Below are 21,751 nucleotides of genomic sequence, written 5' to 3'. Positions count from 1 at the left end.
TAAACAAGTCCAACAAAAGCCCAGAGGAACATTCGTCGTTTCATTTGAAACGGAGGCTTGGAAGATCTAGAATCCGAATTAGCCACCCTCCATATCAAATGCTCAAAATAGTTGGTTCAGACTGCAACACGACTGGAACGCAAGCTGACACGGACGGCGGGACGTTGTGAGATTTTACTCTCCCGTCCCGTGGACAATAACGTTACGATTTAGTGCCAAAGCTTAGGTTCACGCGGCAGTTCAGCCAGGGGTTTCTTATTGTAAGCTTTTCTCAAGGGATTGGGGTCCAGAATCCCGGATGCGAGGGAGCTCTGGAGGTTTGCCCTATTCAAAGGTCAAACCTACCTAGACTCAGCATTATAGCCCCAAGTTCTTGGTGGAATCTCAGGGCCTAGGGTCGCTCTTCAACTTGAAATCCTTTAGTTAGTTTAATCTTGTGACACTTTATGGTCTCAACTAGCGTGGCTGCTATATTTGTTCACATACTTGACATCACCTCTTAATCTCTCTGTTAACGTGTTTTATTCTGGAAATCATTACAGACCTGTCCCTCAAAAGACCATTACAGTCTGTAAGTGGCCTTAAGTTAAGTGGGCTCTTTTCTAAAGCAATCACAAGGGCAAGGGCCCCTAGAAGCCTCAGTGAAGGGTGTTCCAATCAGAGCCGCAGTGGCTATTGTCACTTCTGATCCTAGCTCCCAATGATTCGCAGCACTTTGCCGGATCCAGCACGGTCAAACAAACCACTCCAGGGATTCCAGCGTGCAAGGGCAGTTGAGCCTAACCATTCTTGTCTGGTCATGAAGGGTGGGTGGCCGGAAGATTTCTGAGATGCATTGGGTCCTCGGTAAAAGACACACAACCCAGACAAGCTAGGAAAAGAAAAGATGGGACCGTGTTCTGGATGGAATTGAATGAATGAGCTGAGAACCACCAGGTTCCACCTCAGAATGTTGATACCAATACTAATGGCAAATATTGTTGTTGATTGTTATCGTCAAATTCTCGCAAGTGATTGCCCTGCACGTTTCACAACTTGTCGTCAATCACTACACGTCTCGCTTATGCTCTGATATGTCCAAAAACAGAAGGTATGGTCAATAAAAAGCACAGATGCACGTGTCCCACCCTCAGTCGATATCCATTCTATCTGCTGTATGCAGGTACAATCTGGCCATCTCAAGTGGTCCGGACTCCGAAGATCCATCTGTATCACTCGTCCGTCTTATTAGAACCCTGTCAGCATCACCAGCGTTAACCGCCCGCCAAATAATCAAGAAGCACTGACCAAACTGCTTGGCGGGTGACACAAAGCAAGCCTCGGATCGATCTCTTCAACTCTTACCAAGGAGTGAATCATGTCGGCTCTGTTTGGGATCTCAAGGAGAAACACAAGGCGCCTCGGGCTAGCATAGCTTGTAACAATGGAGACTCGAAATTATTCTTAGCAATATGTGCCTTCATTTGTCCAATGTTTGGTATGACAACCCACACTTCAGCGCGTATTCGAGGCAAACACAACAGCCATCTGACAGATTTGCTGCAAGCCACCCCGAAGGTATCACATCCAAGACGAACGAGGTGCATATGGGAGAGGAAGGACAGTTCGTCCTTGCTTTCGGCTTGCTTCTTTATCTTGATCCATGAACTAAACAAGGGGCCAGTCCATAAGACATATCTTCAACTCATGCCAGTACAACACTCCTTGCAGCTTTAGGGACTGAGACAGTCCGTCAGCCCTCGGCACAGGGGATGTCTCTCAACACGAAAACTCAGAATCATTCCGTGTGGCTGGTTTATCGCGCAATGATCGTGTACGGTAAGACAGCCATATGAGGCTTGGAAGTATCCATATGTCGCAGCCCCTGGTCCGTATTGTTGGTACCGGTTCGATCTACCAAGCAGGGCATGGTTGCAATTTGGGCCAAGATTCATCCCGAATAATGGCTTTTCTCACGAAAAGACACCGACTTCATAAATCCGGTTCCTCGCCTGGCTCAATTCCCCGAAACCCACGTGCAGATAGCCCCATTGCATGAAATGACAAAGTTGGTCACTGGAGGATGTGAGAGAATGATGAATTATTGGGTTGTCAGAAGTGTCTAGGTACATACAGAGTAGAAAGGGGATAAAACATTCGAATAAACTATTAATATGCAAGCCCTAAAAGTCATACATTCCTTCTGTATGGGCCGTACAAAATTGTGCAAAGAGTTACCATATTTTGAGGAAGAGAGGAAGATAAGGTAGTATGTAGATACGTAGTACCTAAAACTGGGCAGTGTGGGTAAAAGCGGTGTGATTTGAAAATGTGATAAGAGTCCTCATTTGCTCATTACGGAGTAGACAGCTCCGGACTTCCATGGATCTAAAAAGTGTGTTACCAGTGCCGAGCTCCTTTAATTATGCATACTACGTATGCTTCGGATACCATGGCAGCTTAATACATAGGTGATGGATACTCCCCACTACTCTCATACCTTGTAAACTGGTGATTTCGATCATCATGATTCCGCCCGCAACGCATGAGACAGTTTGTTGTGCCAATTCTCTGCACTGCATTTCCTTGGTGTCTTTTCTCTGGAACTGTCTGTTGTGTTTTATGCCCAGCCTGCACATATCCTTATTGATTCCCAAGCTCGACTGGTCCTATCGTTACAGGGTAGGGTTGAGGAAATATACCTCGACTCCGCTAGGAACTAGGAATTTATTCGTCTATGTGGGATATTTCGGTGGCGACGATGGATGTTGTATTACTTTTTTGTCTTTGCAGATGCATATTTGGGCACCTATGGTTGGCGTATATTAACTTTGAGATATCCTTAATTGGGAGATGTTGTAACTATTCGGGTTTAAATTCAGACACCATAGATCAGCCGATCATCAGGGACACAGTACGTCCCCGTACATTCAGAACGATACCACACATGAATGCTTGAAGAACATATTTCCCACTCAGATCATCCGAGTAGCCCACAAGCTCGTGTCTGGCATTGAATCCAGACCGTCTTGACCCTTCAGCCTTCCCTGGAGCTAGAACAATGACTACAACCTGGGATTGTGAGACTGTTTCAACCCCAGACAGCTTGTTTCAATATGAGACTTGCTATTCACGGAGTCTCGCATTGGTAGATTATTAAGCTACCACAAATAGGTGCAAATTGTTTCGGATATTCGGCTCCCATAGTTCCATCGACATCACACGAAAGAGAAGCATGAACTCCATTGAGGACAGAAATAGGTCAACTTGTAGCGGCAAACGACCAAGTCAGGTGCTAAATAGAAGACAATAATTGTTTCGGATTTCTCGCCCTACGCATGAGCCCAGCAGCCGACAAGACGGAAGTTCTGACACCAGATGTGTTGGCTCAGGTATTTGTCGGAAGCTTGTTTACATTTTCGGATAAGTAACGACGGTTCTTGTAGATGGCCCAACCGAGTATATCAACGAGGTGCAGGTTTCCAGTAAATAATGCCCAGAACCTACCTTCAACCAGTTCAGTGCTGCTGGGTATACTCTTGGACAAACTCGAATGTTGGGACTACCTGATTCGACTGCTAATAGGTAAAGCCTTGAATTTTGATCTATCTCAGTAATGTTATTTCCGTCCTGCTATAGTTTGAATTCTTCCGCTCAACCACGCTATAATGATATATATACACTTTGTGCCATCATATTTAAACGTACTGTTGAATCGTTTCCGTACTGGCTGATAATTTATACCAATTCGCGATAAGTATCAAAATAACAGGGCCCACGACAGAACGGAGTGGCGGAGTCTTGGGGGAATAGGGTATCGTCACTATCATGTAGACTAGTTTCCTGCAGGACTCTGCCACCAGTCCCAGCAAATGGTTTACCTTGGGGAATGCAAGAAAGCTTAGGACCTTGATCCTAAGCGACGAAAAGATTTAGGTAATTTAGTCTAAGTTTAAGGGACTTTTTACTAAGTTTATTTTGGTATCCTCTTCTAACGTCTGAAGTTTTCCTGCTCCCCGAAGGTAACCCTACTTAGATCCTGGAGAATTTGAACTAACGATCGCCAACCCTCGACCCTGGCGATCAGAATAATCCTGTCATGTCAGAATGCACCCCTGATGACTTGCCGAAGTTCAGGGGTTTCTAGGTAGTGCACATGTTGGTTTCAGGAGGCGGTGGAGGTGGTGATTGCCAGGATGAGTACCTAACTAAAATTCTACGTAAGATTAGAACATGAATTTGTTAAGCGAGACGTTGAAGAAACCTACCGGAAGTGTTGTGACTCCGAAACTGTACCGGTGCTTTTATGACCGTGAGTCGGCGTTTCGGACCCACTCGCTCCGAGTCTCTAGCATCCGATCCGGGCCTTGGCACCGGCCTCTGAAAGTTTGAAATGCCGTAGACAACTTTGTCACTTGAGACCACTCTAATGTTTCATTGACTAAAATATGATATCCGTTGCCAAAAGCCAATGAAGCTCAGCTGCGAGTCACGCTACCTTGGTAATGTACTCGACACACACACACACACCCCGAGTGGAATATCTTTGTTCGTTGACACAAACACAATGGCATTCCCCGTTGCCAATCTACCGCCAAGGTTCTATGGGGGTTTTCCGTAACCCAACCAGAACAACTCAGCCCTGCCGCCTGGCACCAAGGTTTTCTCTTTATCTTTTCCATTTATTCAGGGTCCAGGGGTCCAGAGCGTAGGCTATGCCGAAAAATACACACATGACTGGTTGGATTCTTGGCCTACTCAACATGCACCTTTCAGCCCCTGCCCATCACAATCGCGAAATCTGGTTTCTTGTAGATGACCGAATGTTGGAGGTGGGGGCTGACGTGCATACGCATGTGCGACGTCATGACCCGGTGACCTCGAGTTTTACTGGTAGTTAGAGCCTTTTGTGTTCCAAGTTCGGAGTTGCTAGAGCCATCCATCCATTAGATTGGTCCGGCTTTTTGGCTTGGGCATTGGTTAGGTTGGGTTGGAACAAATCATGGAAGCTTAATAGCCTTTTCTCACATGCCATGCCTTCCATTGCAGCCTGATCATTCGAATCTACAATTAGAACATAAAAGATCGCCCTTCCCTTTCCCACCCGCCTATCGCCACCGTTAACTGCCAACCATCCATCACTGTCCAAAGCATCCCACTTCACCATCGTGACCTGAGTACCCCACTTGATCATCCTCGGGTTTTCCCCGTCAACTGCCCTTTGGCTATTTGTATATCGCGTCGCGGGTAACTACTTGCATTTCATTATTGTTGTCGCTAAAGCTATATCTATCTTCGCCGACAAGATGGGTATGTCTTCTCTTGCTACACATTGCCGTGTGCCATATCGCAAACTCAACCGTCACTGACGTCATCGCAACAGTCACCAAACCTTACGAGAAGAAACGACTCTATCTCCAGCACCCGGAGCAGGACTATGGCATCGTCAGCCATCGCGTAACTCGAATAATTCCTCCTCCTGAACCTTCTCCTCCTCCTCCACCACCTCCGGTCATTGTCAGACCTCCGCTGCCACCACCCCCACCTCCGCAACCTCAACCACCACCGCCGCCTCCCGTGGTCGAGAAACCACCGCCTCCTCCACCTTGCCCTCCAGCTGAGAAACCCAAGCCGCCGCCTCCTCCGGTTGTGAAGCCTAGACCCCCTTCACCTCCACCAGAGGAGCCTATCGAGGTCATTGCGGTCGACGTTGAGCCACACAAGAAAAAGAAGAAGCCCAAGTCTCGATCCCGAAGCAGGCACAGCCACCACTCATCATATGATCACGATCGAGAGCGTGTCATCGAGCGTGAGAGGATCGTCCCTGTTCCTGTCCCGGTTCAAGTCGAGCCTCGCTATGAAACCTTCCGGTACGTTGAGGGAACTCGACGTCGAGAGTATTCACCTCCATCACCGCCCAGGCGGATGATTGAGGATGATAGAGTACGGCTCCGTATTACGGACCGTGAGCGTGAGTACTACCGATGATTAGCGAGTACTTGAATGACCGAGAATGGACCGTTCTGTAACGGCTTTATCCGTATTACGATTGATGATTTTGGTTCTTTCTTAACTAGTGTTTCTCCAGGAGTTAGGGAAATTTGAGTATCTTTAGGGCAAACTTTAATAAATATATCCTATATTATCCCGAAACTCACTTGTAATCCTAAGACTATTATCCATCGCAAAACATCCTCATTTTAGACTTATTATCTTAACACATCCCAGGACAAAGTTACAATATTTATGAAGCAACCCTCAACTGAGCACTTCTCACCATGTGCGCTAACTATTCGCCTCCAGGTCACCTATCGTGATCGATAAATGCGACTCTGGCGTGCAGGGTAATTTGGTTGAGCCTGAGCCCTTCTACGCCTCGACTCATATGGTGGCGATGAATACTCTGCCGGTTGGGCAGCTAGCTGCGTGGTTGGAGGAGCCGCCCAATATGCCGGTTCGACTGTTTGTGATATGACTGTCGGCTCGCCGTAGATCCCCTTTCCTGGTCGCCCAAATAACCATCGAGCCAGGTTTCCTAACTCTCCCATGAACCAGAGTCCTAGGACAATGACGAGAACCGTCACTGGTATAGCAACCACCCAATACAACCACTGTGAGTAGTTCATATCGCGGACATCAGTCGTGTTCATGCCAAATATACTCGAAACCGCGCTGATGGGCAAGAAAATGATAGTAACAAGGGTGAAGGCATAGATAGCGCGCTCCTGTCGGTCTCTTGTGAAGTCCATCTTATATGCAATCGCCCGCTCGAGGTCTTTAGAAAAATCGCTGAAGCGTCGAAACTCAAACTCGCGTTGCTCGATGAGACGTGAACATTCGAGGAAGAAGAGACCGCGTAAACCTCCCGCATCTGTAGGAGACAGTTTTGAAGATGAAGCCAAATCAAACAGGAAGTCATCATCCAGTCCCATATAGTCGTTCGCAGTTGTAACCTCCTGAGCATAAGAAACAGGGACAATTCGATTATAGTCCTCATCCTGACGTTGTGAGTGAGGCGGCGGTAAGGCCTCCGAGTAGTGCCGTTTGTTGCTGTACTGCTTCTCTGCCTCTTTCAACACGATTTCATGCTCAATCTGACTCATGACAATGTCTTCTGTATCAATAGCGGTGAGTGACTTTCGTAGTCGATAGATAAGCGACTTTTGCTTCCAGAGTGTTCGCTTGACGGCCACGAGCTCTTGTTGTACTAGATCGAGCTGATGTTGAAAGGACCTGTCGGAGGGTTTCGACGTGATTGCATGATCCTAAGCATGTTAATAGCCGACCCGGGTTATGGCGTTATCTGTATCGAAACATACTAGAGAGTCAAGATACTGAGAGTAAGTATCGCATATGTCATCAGATTTGCCGACCTGATCTTGCAACAGGCCCATTGTGATGAGTGAAAGCACTTCAAGCGGCAATACAATAGCCTTTTCTAGCAAATTGTTCTCACCGAATCCTTGCGCCAGCTTTTTGGAACCCGTACCGATGAGCTCTTCGGCCCTCCTCATCCGATCATCCCACTTAGGGTCGTCATTGGAGCCATAGACTATGGCCATGGTGATGTAAAGCCATGCTTTGGAGAACTCGGGCGGCATTTCAACTTCAGCTCGCTCTTGATCGGATGAATACATGACGAGATTTTGGAGGGCGAGGAGATTTCGCGTCAAGTCTCTGAGAGAGACCCGGAGGCTACCGGCGATGTCAGAAACCGGCCTACCATCTAGCATTGTTACCTTCATGTTGGGGTTAGCACGCCCACTATAGAGAATCTCTGCCTATCACCTACCTCAGTTATGGATCTGACCGCGCCCCAGAACTTTCCGACCATGGGGCCTTGGAAATTTGTGGGTAAAAAGAAGCTGTAAACAATATCGGCAGCGTTGAAGACATCCACCTTTTCCTCGTATGCACGTCGTAAAGAATCACTCTCAACTTCCTCGATTCGACCAGATAACTCGACTAGATAGTCATAGCACTCCTTTCTCGTGGCTTCTTTGCAGGTCTTATATGCCTTCCGATCCGTATAGGTTGTATCACATGTTAAAAAAGTCTCAGCCGCATCCAGCTGAGCTTCAAGGAGCTTGAAACCAGTCCCCTGGATTGGAGGACCTCTGGAGTCCCCTGTCGCCAAGGCCAGCATATGAGCAAATTCCTGTGTCCCGGGTTTACCCTTTCCACCATGCGTACTTGGGAGAACTTGAGGATCTGGCCGTAGAATGGCTCGTGGGGGAGGGTCAGGCAGGGAACCTAGCTTCATGGTGATCTTAAGTGACATCGCCTTGATGGCCGAGGCCAATTTGAGTATTCTGGGCCATGTGTATGCTGTGACGGCTTGATCCTTGTGCCAGAACTCTGGAACTTTAGGCCAGAATGCTTGGAACTTAGACAGGAATCCCTGGTGTAAAGTGTCAGATCTGTCATTGGACGAGGAAGCTTGACTTACAAACCACGTCCGGCACTCATCGGCATCAAACGACCAAACAACCGAATCGCCGTATGCCACCAATATTCGCCCTTTGCGTTCATTGACTACAGCACGAGATGGGCGTTCTTTAATCTCAAGCCCTTGGCCGAGCAGATCGTCTCTAGTCATCGTCCCACATGTTACTATTAAGCCTTTTTTTTTAATCGTCAGTGAGTTTCCTATTGTATCGGTGAAGGAGTCGTTACTGTTATCAATGACAAGGCACCACAGCTGAGATATATGGAAACACTCTCCGCGTTCTGCATTTCCCAGCTGAACCACCGCTTGCTCCATGTCCCTTGCCACAGTGTTTCGGGAGTACTGGACTTGCAGCAAGGTCTGAGCTGGAAAAAGAGATGCGCTGGCAGCTGCGAGTAGACCAGAGTACTGCTCGAGTGAGAAGAAGGGAATACAAATCCACCGTGCTGAGCCAGTCACTGAACCGGACGACATTGCCTCGGCTTTTAGTGGTTTCAATGGTACCTCGATGTATTTCGGGTCCAAGTATCCAACCTTGGCACCTTTAGGATTGGTCCTAGACTTGACACAGGTCTTTTTGACGTCAGCACGAAGCCTCGTTACGGCCTTCTTCTCCAGCTCTGTCAATCCGGAGATCCGGCTAATCTCAACCTGATACGAATCGTCAGCTTGAAAGCGTGTGCACATGAAGAAGCTGGCTTACCCAGAAATCTTCAAAGTTCATCACGTCCTGTGGAACGTGGCTGTTCAAAGTTAGTACAACTACAGTTTCTCCCCCTGAATAGTTGAAGAAGCTTACAGCCAGCGGAATAGAGAATTTTTCTGTCCTTTAGGATCATGAACAAGATTTAAGACTGCTGCATGAGAACCACCCATTTCAGCACTCCCAGTATAAGCCGAAGAATGAACAAGTGTCATCTGAGAGCGTGAATTAGATACTGTCTCGTCCTTCATGAGGTTGGAACGCTCCATAACAATGGTTGTCTCTTCAGACTCAGGAGATTCGACTTCAGAATCGTCTGCTTTCGAGGAATCTATGATCGACTGGGCCCGGGATGAGAAATCAAACTTATCGTAAGGATCATACTCGTTGCTTGAAAGGCTCCCGCCCCTTGTTCTAGAATACCAGTCACTGTTATATCCTGCAGTGCGCGAGAGAGCATCACGAGAAAGATATCCCTCACGTCCTGGGATTTTATAGCGTGGGTTTATGGGTGATCTTGACCGACTTCTGTAACGACGGCCGTAATCGCCTCTGTCATAAGAGAATTGTCTCTGTCTAGGGCTTTCTTCTTCATCCTCGCCATAAGTTTCAATCGGGCGCGGAGACTCAGTATAGTCTCCATCAGGTGTAGCTGAAGCCTGGATTGGGAGCTCAGTAAAGGTTTCCCACTCAGCGTAGGTCTGTACCGGAACGTCATCTGTAGACCGCCGAGAAGATGTCCTGGCTACCCGTCTAGTATCGTTAGGAACACGAGCCCCATCAGTAGGAACATCGACTCTCTCAAATGTACTTCGCCTAGCGGGATACCTGATCTCTCGCCTGCGAGGCCGCGGAGGATCCTGCTGGTTGTGAGTCAAGTACAGATAGTGAAATAGCTGTTATACACACCAGGTAATGCTCTTCTATGCGCCCCCAACGAACATGACCACGACCCTCACCTGGGTGAGAAGACTCAGCCATGAAACAGTCTCACCGAGTCAACAAGACTGAGTGCGTGTACGCTGCCCTCAAGCAAAGACGAGTAAAAAAAGGAATAGGAAGAGTTCTCCACATGTGGTCGTTCTACAAAAGGAGCTTCGATTCCGCAAAATAGGAGCTTTCACTCAAGAATGTGCCAACCTTAGGTACCTACCAGTTGCAGGTACCTCAGCTAAGGGAGGTAAGAAAACTTAGGACATACACCTACTATAAGTGAAAAAAGCTTAGGTAAGTTTAGGATAGACTTAAACAAGTTTAGTAGTACCTTGCCTAGCGTTAGTAGGTCTTTAGATTAGTTATTTGGGCTGGCACCTTTATTAATTACTGGAAGCCTTCTTGCTCCCCCAATTAGCATATGGATGCTAATAATAAGCACTAGCTGCCGCTCCTGGCCACTAACATGGATTCAATACACTAGTGACTAGGGGATGCAGATCATGTAGAGGTATAATCTGAAGTGAAAAGAATACTCAGATAACGTAGGACATTTTAAAGCCAAACCTGTCGGCTCTCTAGTTAAGGATAATTTATATTTGAAACCTGATGTAAGAGGTCTTTGGAAACCTCAGTGGTATTACAAGATGGCGACCCTATCCCTTCAGCCAAAGATCGTCGATCGTGAGACAATAATCATGTCGTCACTGGCCTGGCTATAGTGGTTTGTGACAAGAAATTGCTGAAAGCTTCCACGGTGCTTGAATTCTGCAAGCCGAAGATTACATTGGACGACTCATTGTATAAAACAACGTCTTTGAATAGGTATGGGTCTAGCATAACCAGAGCGATTGACGATCAGCATTGAGACGCTGTGACCATGTTGTAAGAGACGATTCCAATCCGGAGGCAATATTATCAGTATGATGGGGTTTAGCATAAGGAAATAGTAAATCGACAGAACATCTCATGGTCTCGTTACGAAATGCTGTTCTAGGTAAACATAGTGAAAATGATCGCTCGCTAAATGCTTCCCCTTCATGTTGTGCGCCGAAACGTCAGCAAAATTGCAAGTCTACCTGTACTCCATCCAGCTGTTAATCGTGTGCTGTTTCTCTTGATATCGTCCTCTCTTCCACATTGGTTATTGCGTTTTGTAACGCGCTCGTCAAGTCTACATGAAATAATGGTTTGTCCAGGCCATGAACAACAGCACCTCTCCGCTTCTGCTTCTCGAGGTCTCCTGATGACATTGAGCCATAGGATTTTACCGAAGAAAATCCTCCAATCAAGGGCTCTTCGTCTGTGTTATCCGTATCTTTTGGTGTCAGTTCGTGGAGGTCTGTCTCCTGAGCGATTGCTGCAGCAGAGTCCTTGCCTCCGATTTCCGCTACGCTGAAAATTGATTTCCATCTTCGATGTGCTGTGCCTTCGTTGGGTTTGTATGGGACTCCAAACCCTGCTGACACCAATGCTCTCTTGGACCATCGGTTATTTATGCAAGCAAAATGCCAATCTACACCGTCAGGAGAGGCATATGAATCGAGCTGATTACGAATATCGATCAGTCGTTGAATCGAGGTGATGTCGACGTTGTTGACAGAACTGAAATCCAAAATGACCGCCTTCAGTGTCGGAAGTGCAGAGTCTGGGTCTGAATTAACAGGACGTTTTGCAGATTTCCTCGGCCCTGGGTTATTCCACGGTCTGTCGCCTGGTCGTTCAAAAGCTTCGGGACTGCTGCGTTGCGTGTTGGACTGAATGAAGTCGGTCAGATAGTCCAGAGAGGAGTTGGCATTGGGGTAATTGAAGCCTTCAGAGAAGCGGTAGATGAAAATTCCGGGATATGGATGATCAACTTCAACTTCGGGGTTCGAGCCATCGCCATGACCAAGGGGGAGAAAAACATTTCTTGCAGAAACATCAGAATCCTCGATTGTGCCGTACTCTCCAACAACTTTTCGGTGATCATCACCAATAACATGGTCGCCAATGACCGAATGAACTTTTACTTTGCCAAGAAACCTGCCTTTGGCCTTGAGGATACGATAGATAAACACAGCTCCTGAAAGGAGGACGGTAGCATATAGCCCATCTTCTATTTGAGCGAAGACACTAACGGTGACACCAGTGAAGAAGATGAAAACCTCGATAGGTGAAACTCTCCAGAACTGGTAAATGGTGTTGGGAGGTGTGACGAGATCTCCTACAGCGTGAATGATGACAGCCGCAAGAGCGGCACTTGGTATGTAAAAGAAGACAGCGGTCAATAGGTACGTTGCAAGTAAAACCACCAGTCCAGTGATTATCCCAGCAGCGGGGGTTCGTACGCCAGCTTTCGACTGAATCGCAGTACGACTGAATGAGCCTGTAGCTGGATATGCCCCAAGGAATGGCCCAACAAGGTTAGCCATCCCAATGGCAACCATTTCTTGAGATGGATCGATGGTGTAGTTGTTGACACGCCCAAACGACTTGGAAATCGCCATATGCTCAACAAGCAAGACGATGACGGTAGCTGGGAGATATGGAACAAAGTCCGAAATGAGCTCCGTTGTTAGCTTCGGAACCCCAATATTCTGGAATCCTTTTACGCTGTTAGCTTTTTGACTCAAATAGATGGATTGTGCTGAGATATACCTTTTGGGATTGCCCCTAGAACCTTAAATAGGGGATCGTCTCTTCTGTGCATGTTGAGGACCCAGCTCATTACTGTATACACTAAAATAACAAAAACCGTACGCATTGTGTTGGTGAAGAACAATAGTCTTTTATGTTTTGGATATCGTTCTGCCGCAGCGGTGAAACCTTGACGGATAAGGTACAAAATCGATAGGGCTGAGACTCCGACGATAGCATCGTAACCCGCCTCTCCGAGATGTTCGATCGTATTTGCAAGGACTTTGTATGGAGGGTCTCGGTTCGAAAATCCTGACAGACCGAGAAGCGCTGGTAGTTGGCCGACGCAAATTGTGATGGCGGAGCCCGTCATAAAAGCTGAGAGAGAGGTAATGGAAATGAGGTCAACTATCCATCCGCATCTGAGTAGCCCAATAATGAGGACAATGAAGCCTGCGATGACTGATAACGCTGACGCAACAATATGGGCCGGGACGTTTTGTCCCGAATCTTGGACATCCTGAACAACATTCCCAACGACGGTCGAAAGAACTGCAACGGGACCGATAGATATATCCTTTGAGGTACCGAATATCCAGTAGATCAAGGCCCCTATAAAAGACGAGTAGAGACCAAACTGGGGTTCCAGGTTTGCGAGAATAGCATAGGCCATGCCTTGTGGAACAACTACAGCACCTATGGTGATACCAGCGACCAAATCACCCGCAAACCATTGCAGGTTGTAGTGGCTGATCCAAGTAGCGAACGGGAATAATGAAGCTGCATATGCAACAACCTCCTCCTTCGACGGGACCTGTTCTTTAATCCATTCCGACGATGTGGGTTCAGTTTCGTAGAATGAATTGTGTCTTTGTTCTGAAAAAATGGATGAACTGCTTGGTATCTCAGCTTGTAGGTCTTGGTTTTGGTCTTCGAGTTTGATGCCCAGAATGTTAGCCACCCCCCTGCCCAACGGGTTTGTGTGGCCTAGCATCATGTGTATCGGTTGATGTCAAAAACTATTTGAGAAGAAGATCCAGACTACGGTAGCCAAGGATGACCTCACCCTTTAGCTTCTTTTCAAAATAAAACGGTCGCTAACTCAGGCAGAACCATCGCTCGTATGTATCTGTCAGCTCTGATCCTAATGATGGGAAACCTGCTCTGAAGTAAAGCAGTGATCACCGGACCAGCTGTAGCTAACCGATTTCATATAGAGGCGTGGAGGTCTGAGCTGTTCAAGAAGGGGTAAGGTAGACAGTAGCTGCTTAGGGCCGTTCTTCTTGCAAATAGGATAATAGCAAATGTGTTGATCTTTGATCTTGTGGTCTGGGGTCTTAGTTCAGGCCGATGACGAATATCGTGGGGTGTAAGGCGACATAATCGTTGGAGGTTGCAATGTGGGATATGAGATGAGATCTCAAAATTGGAAGACAGTAAAACGGGAATCTGACAATGCGTTTTAGCTGGGATAACTGTGTAACCTTAGTTCTTCAAAAGGCAAAGTAAGGAGGCCATAAATCGAAGAAGACCAGCGCTATGGTGTGGCGAGAGCTTCAATCTTGTATTTAAAGAGTGGTAAAACTCATGATGAGCCCGGAGAAACTAGTGATCCCCGAGCCATCGGTAATCGGCATTGTGTGGAGAGGAGATATGGAGGGGCAGGATGTGTTGTCATGGCTTCTATTCAGCGGCTTCTCCATCTTTTTCTGAATAAATGACAAAGTCGTGTGGCGCTTGGTCAGCTTGTGAGCATTCAGCATGATATAAAAATGGGTGTTTTTCGATGTCGCAATCGCCACTTTTCCCTTCATGGCAATAGCGTAACAAGATCAGGAAAATAAGTGTATCAAACCCCACGTCTGAGATCCTGTAGTCTCAACTCAGAAAACCAAGAATGTGACATGATTAGCGATATCCCGAGATTTGCGATAATAGTCAGCAAATTTTCTAGATGATAGATGAGCATATGGCAATGACAGTTTCTCGTTGACGTGATACCTACGGTAGGTAATAGAGCAAGAATACTTCAGACCTAAACCTGAGTACGGTGCTGATGTTTACTAATTAAAAGTTCTACTAAATATATCCTAAACTTACCTATATCTACCTAAATCTTCTTATCACTTTAGAAGAGAGCTCCTAAGTTTTCTTGCCATATGGCTTATAAGCCAAGTTTAACAAGTTGCAGGGATTATTGCTACCTACTTCCACAACTACCTTCCTACCCAGGTATCCAATACCATAGACTTTCAAGATATCTTCTCAATTGGCGAGCACGAATAACTAAGGTACAACTAACATAGTAAAAGGAAAGAGAACCTGAGGTCGTGCTATTGAAAAAGCAGGAAACAGACCAAGAAGTCTGAGGTTATCAAACTTTGAGAGTTTTTACTTAGAAGTAGTTTATGTGAATTACCTAAATATTGTCTTTCTTCAATTTCCGGAGTTTATTGCAATCTGAAAAAAAAAAAAAAAAAAAAAAAAAAAAAAAAAAAAAAAAAAAAAAAAAAAAATAACAACCAACATATGGATGCCTAGATGACTAGGTACGTTCAATATTTCACTGCCTGCTAAAGGTGGTATCTAACTACTAACCTACTAATCCAATACTTGCTTGCATGAACATCCGCCTATAGGTGTTTAATAAGTCGGCGAATCGGTCCATCCAGCTCCGACCCGACCTCAAAATAGCACACCTGAAACCCAACCTCTTGATAAATGATGTGCATTCCTCAATGTCGTGGGCAGGCAAACACCAAGACATCCAAAGTAAGGGGCCAAACAGCCTTCGCGAGTTATCGAATTAATAACAATGTGTCGACTGAATGTTGAGAGGATCTGCTATAAGAACAATTGGTGGTAGTGGTCAGCCTGAGCAAGATAGGTTTCAATAGGTCTTACTTAGTGTAGAGGTTAATTGAAGAACGCGAAACCAACACGATTCATCATTGTCCCTGCATCCACATCACGTCCCTTTCACACTTCAACTCAGCCTCCAGCCTCCCGCTAATGGAATACTGCGCTCCGAACGACTAAAGCCCGTTCTCAGCGTCATCAGCCCTAATTAGTATCCCCATCAATTCGGTTATCTGGCTCTTTTTCGCATATATTGTCGTTTAACACCCATGCCTACCCCTATCGTCGTGGTTTGACAAACTCTCCTCAAGCATCGCAACCATGGAGCCGCCTTCGAACTCCAATTCTAGCATCAAATCGGCGATCCCCTCACTCCCCGCCCCAGTTACCACACAACTCCAGGCCCCGCCATCGCCGCGGACTCATCGCGCCCTTCGACGACTTCAATCCGCGCACACTCTTGGAGCCCGCGCACGCGAGCAAGGCACGCCCTCACTCATCTCTCAGCAGCGCCACCGCGACACCCAGCGCAATGCTTCACCTACAAGACCGTCACAAGCGCCTCCTGCTGCTTCAGGCACACCCAGCTTCTCCCAGAATATCAATCGCTCACCTCAGCGCGGGCGCGCTAATAGCGATGCCACCCCGCCACTTATTCACCAGATGAATGTTGTCACAGCCAGCAAGCGTGCTGGGAGTAAGAAACCCGTATTCTCGCATGGCCATCTGCCTCTTCATCAGATTATCCGCGAAGGCCCAACGGATGGTGATTTCTTGGGCGCTTTGGAGAGCGCACGGTGGAAGGTTATTGATGAAGGTGTCAAGAGTGCTGAGGATGGCATGGTAAGAGGACTGTTCAGGTGTTCCCAGCATGATGTACTAACAGCGGTCTTGGGTAGTCAACATTGAGAATATACGTCTGGCTCGTCCTCCTGGACGCTCCTATCCTGTCGACCGATGACTACCTCGCCCTCATCCACCGAGGAGCCTCTCCGGCTTACTCCAAGATCCGCAACGACACTTTCCGCACACTTACGACCGACCCTCTCTTCCGTCGCCGTGTCAGCGAGGCTAGTCTGATTCGTTTACTTAACGCCATTGCATGGAAGTTACACGATGCGCGTGAGGAACAACGCCAAAGCCGCCCTAGTAGCAGCCGAGCTTCACTCCCTGGCGGTAGTAGCGTCTCCGGTCGTTCTCAGTCAGGCACAAGCACGTCATCACCAACTGCTCGCAGTCGCGCGCGGGCCTTAACACTTACGACCGAGGGTTCTGAATCCGGCGCAGGCGCTGCGACTCTAGAACCCGGCACCTACGTTCAGGGTATGAACGTTCTGGCAGCACCATTTCTTTACGCAGCTCGCAGCGAAGCGGAAGCATTCGTTGCGTTCCACTCCCTGTTGACTCGAGAATGCCCGGGGTATATTCGCGGTGCCATGGACGGCGTTCATCGTGGCCTTGCTCTGGTTGATAAGGTCCTTGCCATTGTTGATCCCAAACTAAGCATGTACCTTACTGCGAAGGGTCTTTCGGCTGAGATCTATGCTTTCCCTTCCGTTTTGACGCTGTGTGCATGTACACCACCGCTTCCTGAGGTTTTACGGCTTTGGGACTTCTTGTTCGCCTATGGTCCTCATCTTAATATCGTCTGCATTGTCGCGCAGCTTACAATTATGCGGACTCAAATTCTTCAGTCACCCAGGTAAGGATTATGCGAAAGCCTGACTCAAATAATTGCTGATTTCCAAATAGCCCAAATAAGGTCTTAAGATCCTTCCCCCAGCTTAACGCTGATCTCGTCAAATCCGTCACCATTGGCATTATCAAGAAGATACCCGACGATGTTTATGCTGAGATCGTTTCTCACGCTCTTTAAATATGGGGCATCCTTTGTATTTCTGGATTGACTTACAAGCGCTGTGGCCACTCCGGGTGATACAGGGGCACAACATGACTGAGCAGGGGTCTGGTCGCGAAACTCCTAAACTGACGTGCATACTGCCACGCAGATGGAAAGTTTATTTCGAACCACTCGTCCGTTACCCAGCGGCTTATAAAGATGTTTCAGGGTCTCGCAACAAACACTCTAATCCTGGCCGATATTGCCAAACTCAATTGTAAACAACCGGCAAGCGGGAAAGGGGATTGTACCCAAAAGTGGGTTTTGGTTTATGTTTTTTTATGATTATTGAAACGCGTTATGATGGGACGATGGATGGTACTTTAATGATGCTCGATATGAGCTTGAGCGGGTTTCAACGGGTACTAGAGGGTTCCGACAGAGACGGATGCTCTAGGATGAATGAATGAATATACGATTGGTTATCTATTATCTATTTACATGTGACTCGTATCATATTGCGAACTTACTGCATCGTCCACGCATGCCTGTTGGGTCATATTCGACCCTTTACCAATCAAACTCAGCGCCGGCTTACATGCATATGCTTTTCATCAGACGACATTCAAGCTTCTAGCTTCATCAAGAAGATCTGAGTGTATAGCTTTTGTCTATCATCACTCAAGTATGCCTGCCATGGTTGGGAAGTTTTCGTATCATGGACGAACGACACGTCTTAACAGGATTGCTAAGTTGTTTCAACCCAAGTCTCCGGCGCAATACCCCTCGTATAGGCAGTGCCATTGGACTCATGTTGCACCCAAGGCACGCATAGGTACTTGATTAGAGTCTTGCCATAGGGGTCACGCTGAGATCAACTCTAGTAGAGCATGCAACTAACCATAGCAAGATCCAAACGGCGCGGGCCAAGCCGAGCAAGACTTAACAGAATCAGCCAAACATTTGGCACGCTTCGAGGGGGCTGAGAAACTTGTTGGCCCGTTCTGGGTTGGTCAGTGAAGGCCCATCCAGCACCCCCTAATGATTTAGTATGAAGGGCAGCCAGCTTCTGCTCGGTGGAAGGCGTTGGCAAAGAAGGTTTGCATGGCCGAGTAATGGAAGAGGATGCCTCCGAGAACTGCGGCATGCCAGAGGTTATGACTTCCACCAACATAGTCAAAGCAGCCAGGAAACCACCTTTCGGGGATCTTACTGGCGTAAACAACTGCGCCCGTAAAGTACACGAGCATCGACTTGGAGATTGGCGAGTAGAAGTTGTACACGAAGTCGAGTCCGTGAGTCCACCCAAGCTGAACCATAGGCATAAACCCGGTCAAGGCAAGGCCAACAAAAAAAGCGACTCGCGCCCATGCCATGTCAGCACCATTAAAGCGAGGATGCCACGGGAGAATGACGCCTCCAATTCCGAGGAAAGCTGTTAAGCCCATATAGACGTATCGACTGACAGGGTCGCAGTAGAAGGCTGTGTATTCAGTCGTCATGATTGAGGCAGCAATCAACAGAGAAATGCCGGTATAGTCCACGCAGGCAAATATTGAAATGGCATCGACATCTGCAACAGCATTCATAGTGTGCCAAACCGTTGAGCAAACCAAAGTGAGGCAAGCCATAACAAAAAAAACGCCCGCGACGAACACATCGGACTTAGTACTGAGTGTAAAGTTGGCAGTATTTGGGTAGAAATAAAGCGCGATCGCGAGGACCAAAATAAGACCCAGTGCATGGGACCAGATGTTGACTAGCTCATTGGAAAGATTAAAGGCTGAGCGTACGCATTCGAGTTTGGATTCAGTGAAACGGTAACCCTTGTGGATGTGAGGGTTGTTTCGCCAAGGTGAGGGGAGGTCATCGTAGGAGAGGAGGCGCCCTTCCTTGGCCAGAACGATAGCTTGTTGAATGTGCTCCTCCAGTGAAAGAGCGGCTTGAATGGCACGCTCGATTCCTTCGTTGGCAACTCGGCGTCCCTCATCCATGAAAGCCTCGGCAGCGTTGGCGGCGTTTGCGAAGCCCTGCTCACGCAATTTGTAGGCTCTAGTTTCGAAATCAGAGAGCATGTTTTCAAGTAAATCGACTCCAACGTGAGCCTTCTCATTCAGCGACTCGGCGGCCTCTAAGGTCTCCTTATATCTTGCCTCTAGAGTATCGACCATAATATGTAAACGGCGTCGTCCTGCACCAAGGACTTCCTCAGAAGCGTGGGAACATCTCGAACGAACAGCCTGAAGTGTAGAGAAGGTACGGGAGATGCTGGAGTCCTTACTCAAATCAACATAGTTCTCAATAAAATCAAGCCGACGCTCGAGTTCCGAGAGGAAAAGGTCGACTTTGAGAAGAAGACCCTCTTCGCCATCCATGATATGGCCAACAATGGATCGTCTCCTGGGAATGAAGAAGGAGTGTCGTCGTCTTCGGGGTTCGACGTCAGGTCGAATGTCGGATCCGGATGTACTTGCTATATTATCCCCGTCCCGAGCCTTATAGGCACAGGCTGTTGTGATGGCGGTGGTAACGTCTGACATGATGGCAGCTGCGACTTGAGACGAATATTCTGGTGATTATGCCGCGACAATTGGGCTAAGCTGAACCGGCAAGCGCTGTGACGCTGCAACGATGGTGGCGACGAGTTAAACTCTCTGCATCTGGTGATGCTGGTAAACGGTGGATGGTGTCGTTCGAACTTCTGTGCGACTTGGCTAACGTGAGGCTTTGTCGAGACCACGAGCAAAAAATGAAGAGCACAATTGGTTATTATTGAATGATTAGGAGTCTCGGAACAAGTTGGGCGCAGCAAAGAGAAGCACCCTTGCGGACCCTGCGGGTATTTTACACGCGGGGACAACGATTGCCGAGTCTGGTTGGCGGAAATAGTCCTGTCCTGTTCCTATTCTTGCTGAGTTGGATAAGGATCTGCGTGTAAAGAAGCAGCCAAGGCTTGGAAATGGGGAAATGATGTGATGTTGGGAATATGAAGACTTAAAGGAGAGTATAGTTCGTGGGGATATGAAAATACAAGCAAAGAAGGGTCAGAGGGCGAAGGAATGAACAGAGCGAGACCGCATGATGAATGAGAGGTTGAGAAATTGGGCAGTCAAATCAAAGAAAAAAGGACTGGAACAATCCCAGTAGCTGAAATGATGGTACCAGGGGCGGTCTTGGCGTCCTTGTTGGGTTACTAACGAACGCCACTTGAAAAACGATTAGGTCGTTTAAACAAGGCAAAGACATGGCATACCGGTAGAATCGGGAGACAAGTTCGGTCCCTTTCCATGACCAGCAAAGTATCCACGACTCCGAAGGGTATTTAGAGGGACATCCGGATTCCTTGATGAGCGCATATGACCTTTCCGTCGATACAGCCCCTGACTTTCACGAGATAGATAGCTCGGTAACTCAGCCCGCCACGGCCCGCTTATGGACTTTGATTGCGCAAGAAAGACGCATTCTCGAACCAATAGGGTGCCAACTTTGAAAACACCTCCGATGCACCCTCCGACCACTTGCATTGAGGTGTCGCTCTCGTTTGGTCTTTGTTCCTGGACGACGGAGTACGTAGAGGTTGATGTTAAAGGTAGCAGGATAGTGGTTAACAAGTCTTGAAATATTTCGATTATTAAGGCAGTCCGGCGCCAAGTTTCTTTCACAACCCAGCAGTCGTTGTTCTTGGTTCCAAGGCCTCTCATGGATCCCATCCATATCAGAGCTGTTCTGGTGATCCCATAGCCGACAGAAGCCAGAAGAGTCATTTGTTTTGCATTAACGTAGCACTGTCAATGGCCTGCTTATTAGTCTCAGAATCAATCCTAACTATGATCCCCGACATGAATGCAAATTGAGACTATGTCTGAGCGTAACTGTATTGTCACGCCGCCGAGGAACGGTGCAACCGCTGAAGTCAATCCTGGAAAGTCACTTGGTTTGCGACAGGGGCCTAAAAAGACGACAATCCATTGAGCAAGCAGGTGAGAGAGAAAATACTGGCTTATATCCAATAAGCAGTAGGCACTCAAACGAATCGACAAAGAGAGTCAGTGGATGAGTGAGTATTGACTGAAGATATGACTGAGAGGTTAATTGACAAGATCAGAGATCTATGATCAACATATCCTAAGCTTAAGGTTGGCTAGAATAACATGAACTCGCAAGAGGAGGCAATAAAACTTAGGACCTCTATCCTAAGTGACAAAAAGCTTTAGGTAAACTTAGCATAACTTGGTATAGATTTAGTAGACCTTAGACTAAATATTTTTGGCACCTTGATGTCAGAAGTTTTCTTGCGCCACGGGGACTCGTCATTTGGAAGACATCCCAATTTCGCATTTTTCTGCAACCCAAAGCTACTTAGGTAGGT

The 21,751-nt window shown here is 47.4% G+C and overlaps 5 protein-coding genes across 5 annotated transcripts; 2 read left to right on the top strand and 3 right to left on the bottom strand.

The window, feature by feature from the left end:
* Positions 1–4,950: 4,950 nt before the first annotated feature.
* FOBCDRAFT_212070 (uncharacterized protein) lies at positions 4,951–6,132 on the top strand. The gene is made up of 2 exons (XM_031182348.3): positions 4,951–5,289; positions 5,363–6,132. Exons 1-2 carry the CDS (start codon positions 5,286–5,288, stop codon positions 5,965–5,967), a joined length of 609 nt encoding a protein of 202 aa, XP_031043116.1. The 5' UTR covers positions 4,951–5,285; the 3' UTR covers positions 5,968–6,132.
* FOBCDRAFT_255759 (uncharacterized protein) lies at positions 6,095–10,112 on the bottom strand (the record flags this gene model as incomplete). The annotated part of the gene is made up of 7 exons (XM_059611173.1): positions 6,095–7,244; positions 7,299–7,718; positions 7,772–8,380; positions 8,429–9,079; positions 9,132–9,171; positions 9,228–9,991; positions 10,041–10,112. The coding sequence occupies 7 exons, from the start codon at positions 10,110–10,112 to the stop codon at positions 6,288–6,290; spliced, it is 3,513 nt and encodes a 1,170-aa protein (XP_059463866.1). The 3' UTR covers positions 6,095–6,287.
* A 969-nt stretch (positions 10,113–11,081) lies between these two features.
* Positions 11,082–13,677, bottom strand: FOBCDRAFT_283971 (sulfate transporter family-domain-containing protein; the record flags this gene model as incomplete). The annotated part of the gene is made up of 2 exons (XM_031182344.3): positions 11,082–12,651; positions 12,705–13,677. The coding sequence occupies 2 exons, from the start codon at positions 13,675–13,677 to the stop codon at positions 11,162–11,164; spliced, it is 2,463 nt and encodes an 820-aa protein (XP_031043112.3). The 3' UTR covers positions 11,082–11,161.
* Positions 13,678–15,648: 1,971 nt separating this feature from the next.
* FOBCDRAFT_152235 (rab-GTPase-TBC domain-containing protein) lies at positions 15,649–17,840 on the top strand. Its single transcript, XM_031182343.3, has 3 exons — positions 15,649–16,385; positions 16,442–17,244; positions 17,295–17,840. The coding sequence occupies exons 1-3, from the start codon at positions 15,864–15,866 to the stop codon at positions 17,416–17,418; spliced, it is 1,449 nt and encodes a 482-aa protein (XP_031043111.1). The 5' UTR covers positions 15,649–15,863; the 3' UTR covers positions 17,419–17,840.
* Positions 17,841–18,223: 383 nt separating this feature from the next.
* Positions 18,224–20,209, bottom strand: FOBCDRAFT_5427 (hemolysin-III related-domain-containing protein). Its single transcript, XM_031182342.3, has one exon. The coding sequence runs from the start codon at positions 19,920–19,922 to the stop codon at positions 18,429–18,431; it is 1,494 nt and encodes a 497-aa protein (XP_031043110.1). The 5' UTR covers positions 19,923–20,209; the 3' UTR covers positions 18,224–18,428.
* Between the last annotated feature and the right edge of the window lie 1,542 nt (positions 20,210–21,751).

The sequence above is a fragment of the Fusarium oxysporum genome, chromosome I, assembly GCF_013085055.1.
Source record: "Fusarium oxysporum Fo47 chromosome I, complete sequence".
NCBI lineage: Eukaryota > Fungi > Ascomycota > Sordariomycetes > Hypocreales > Nectriaceae > Fusarium > Fusarium oxysporum.
The sequence above is the reverse complement of the archived record's forward strand: the minus strand, read 5'-3'. Positions and strand labels throughout refer to the sequence as shown.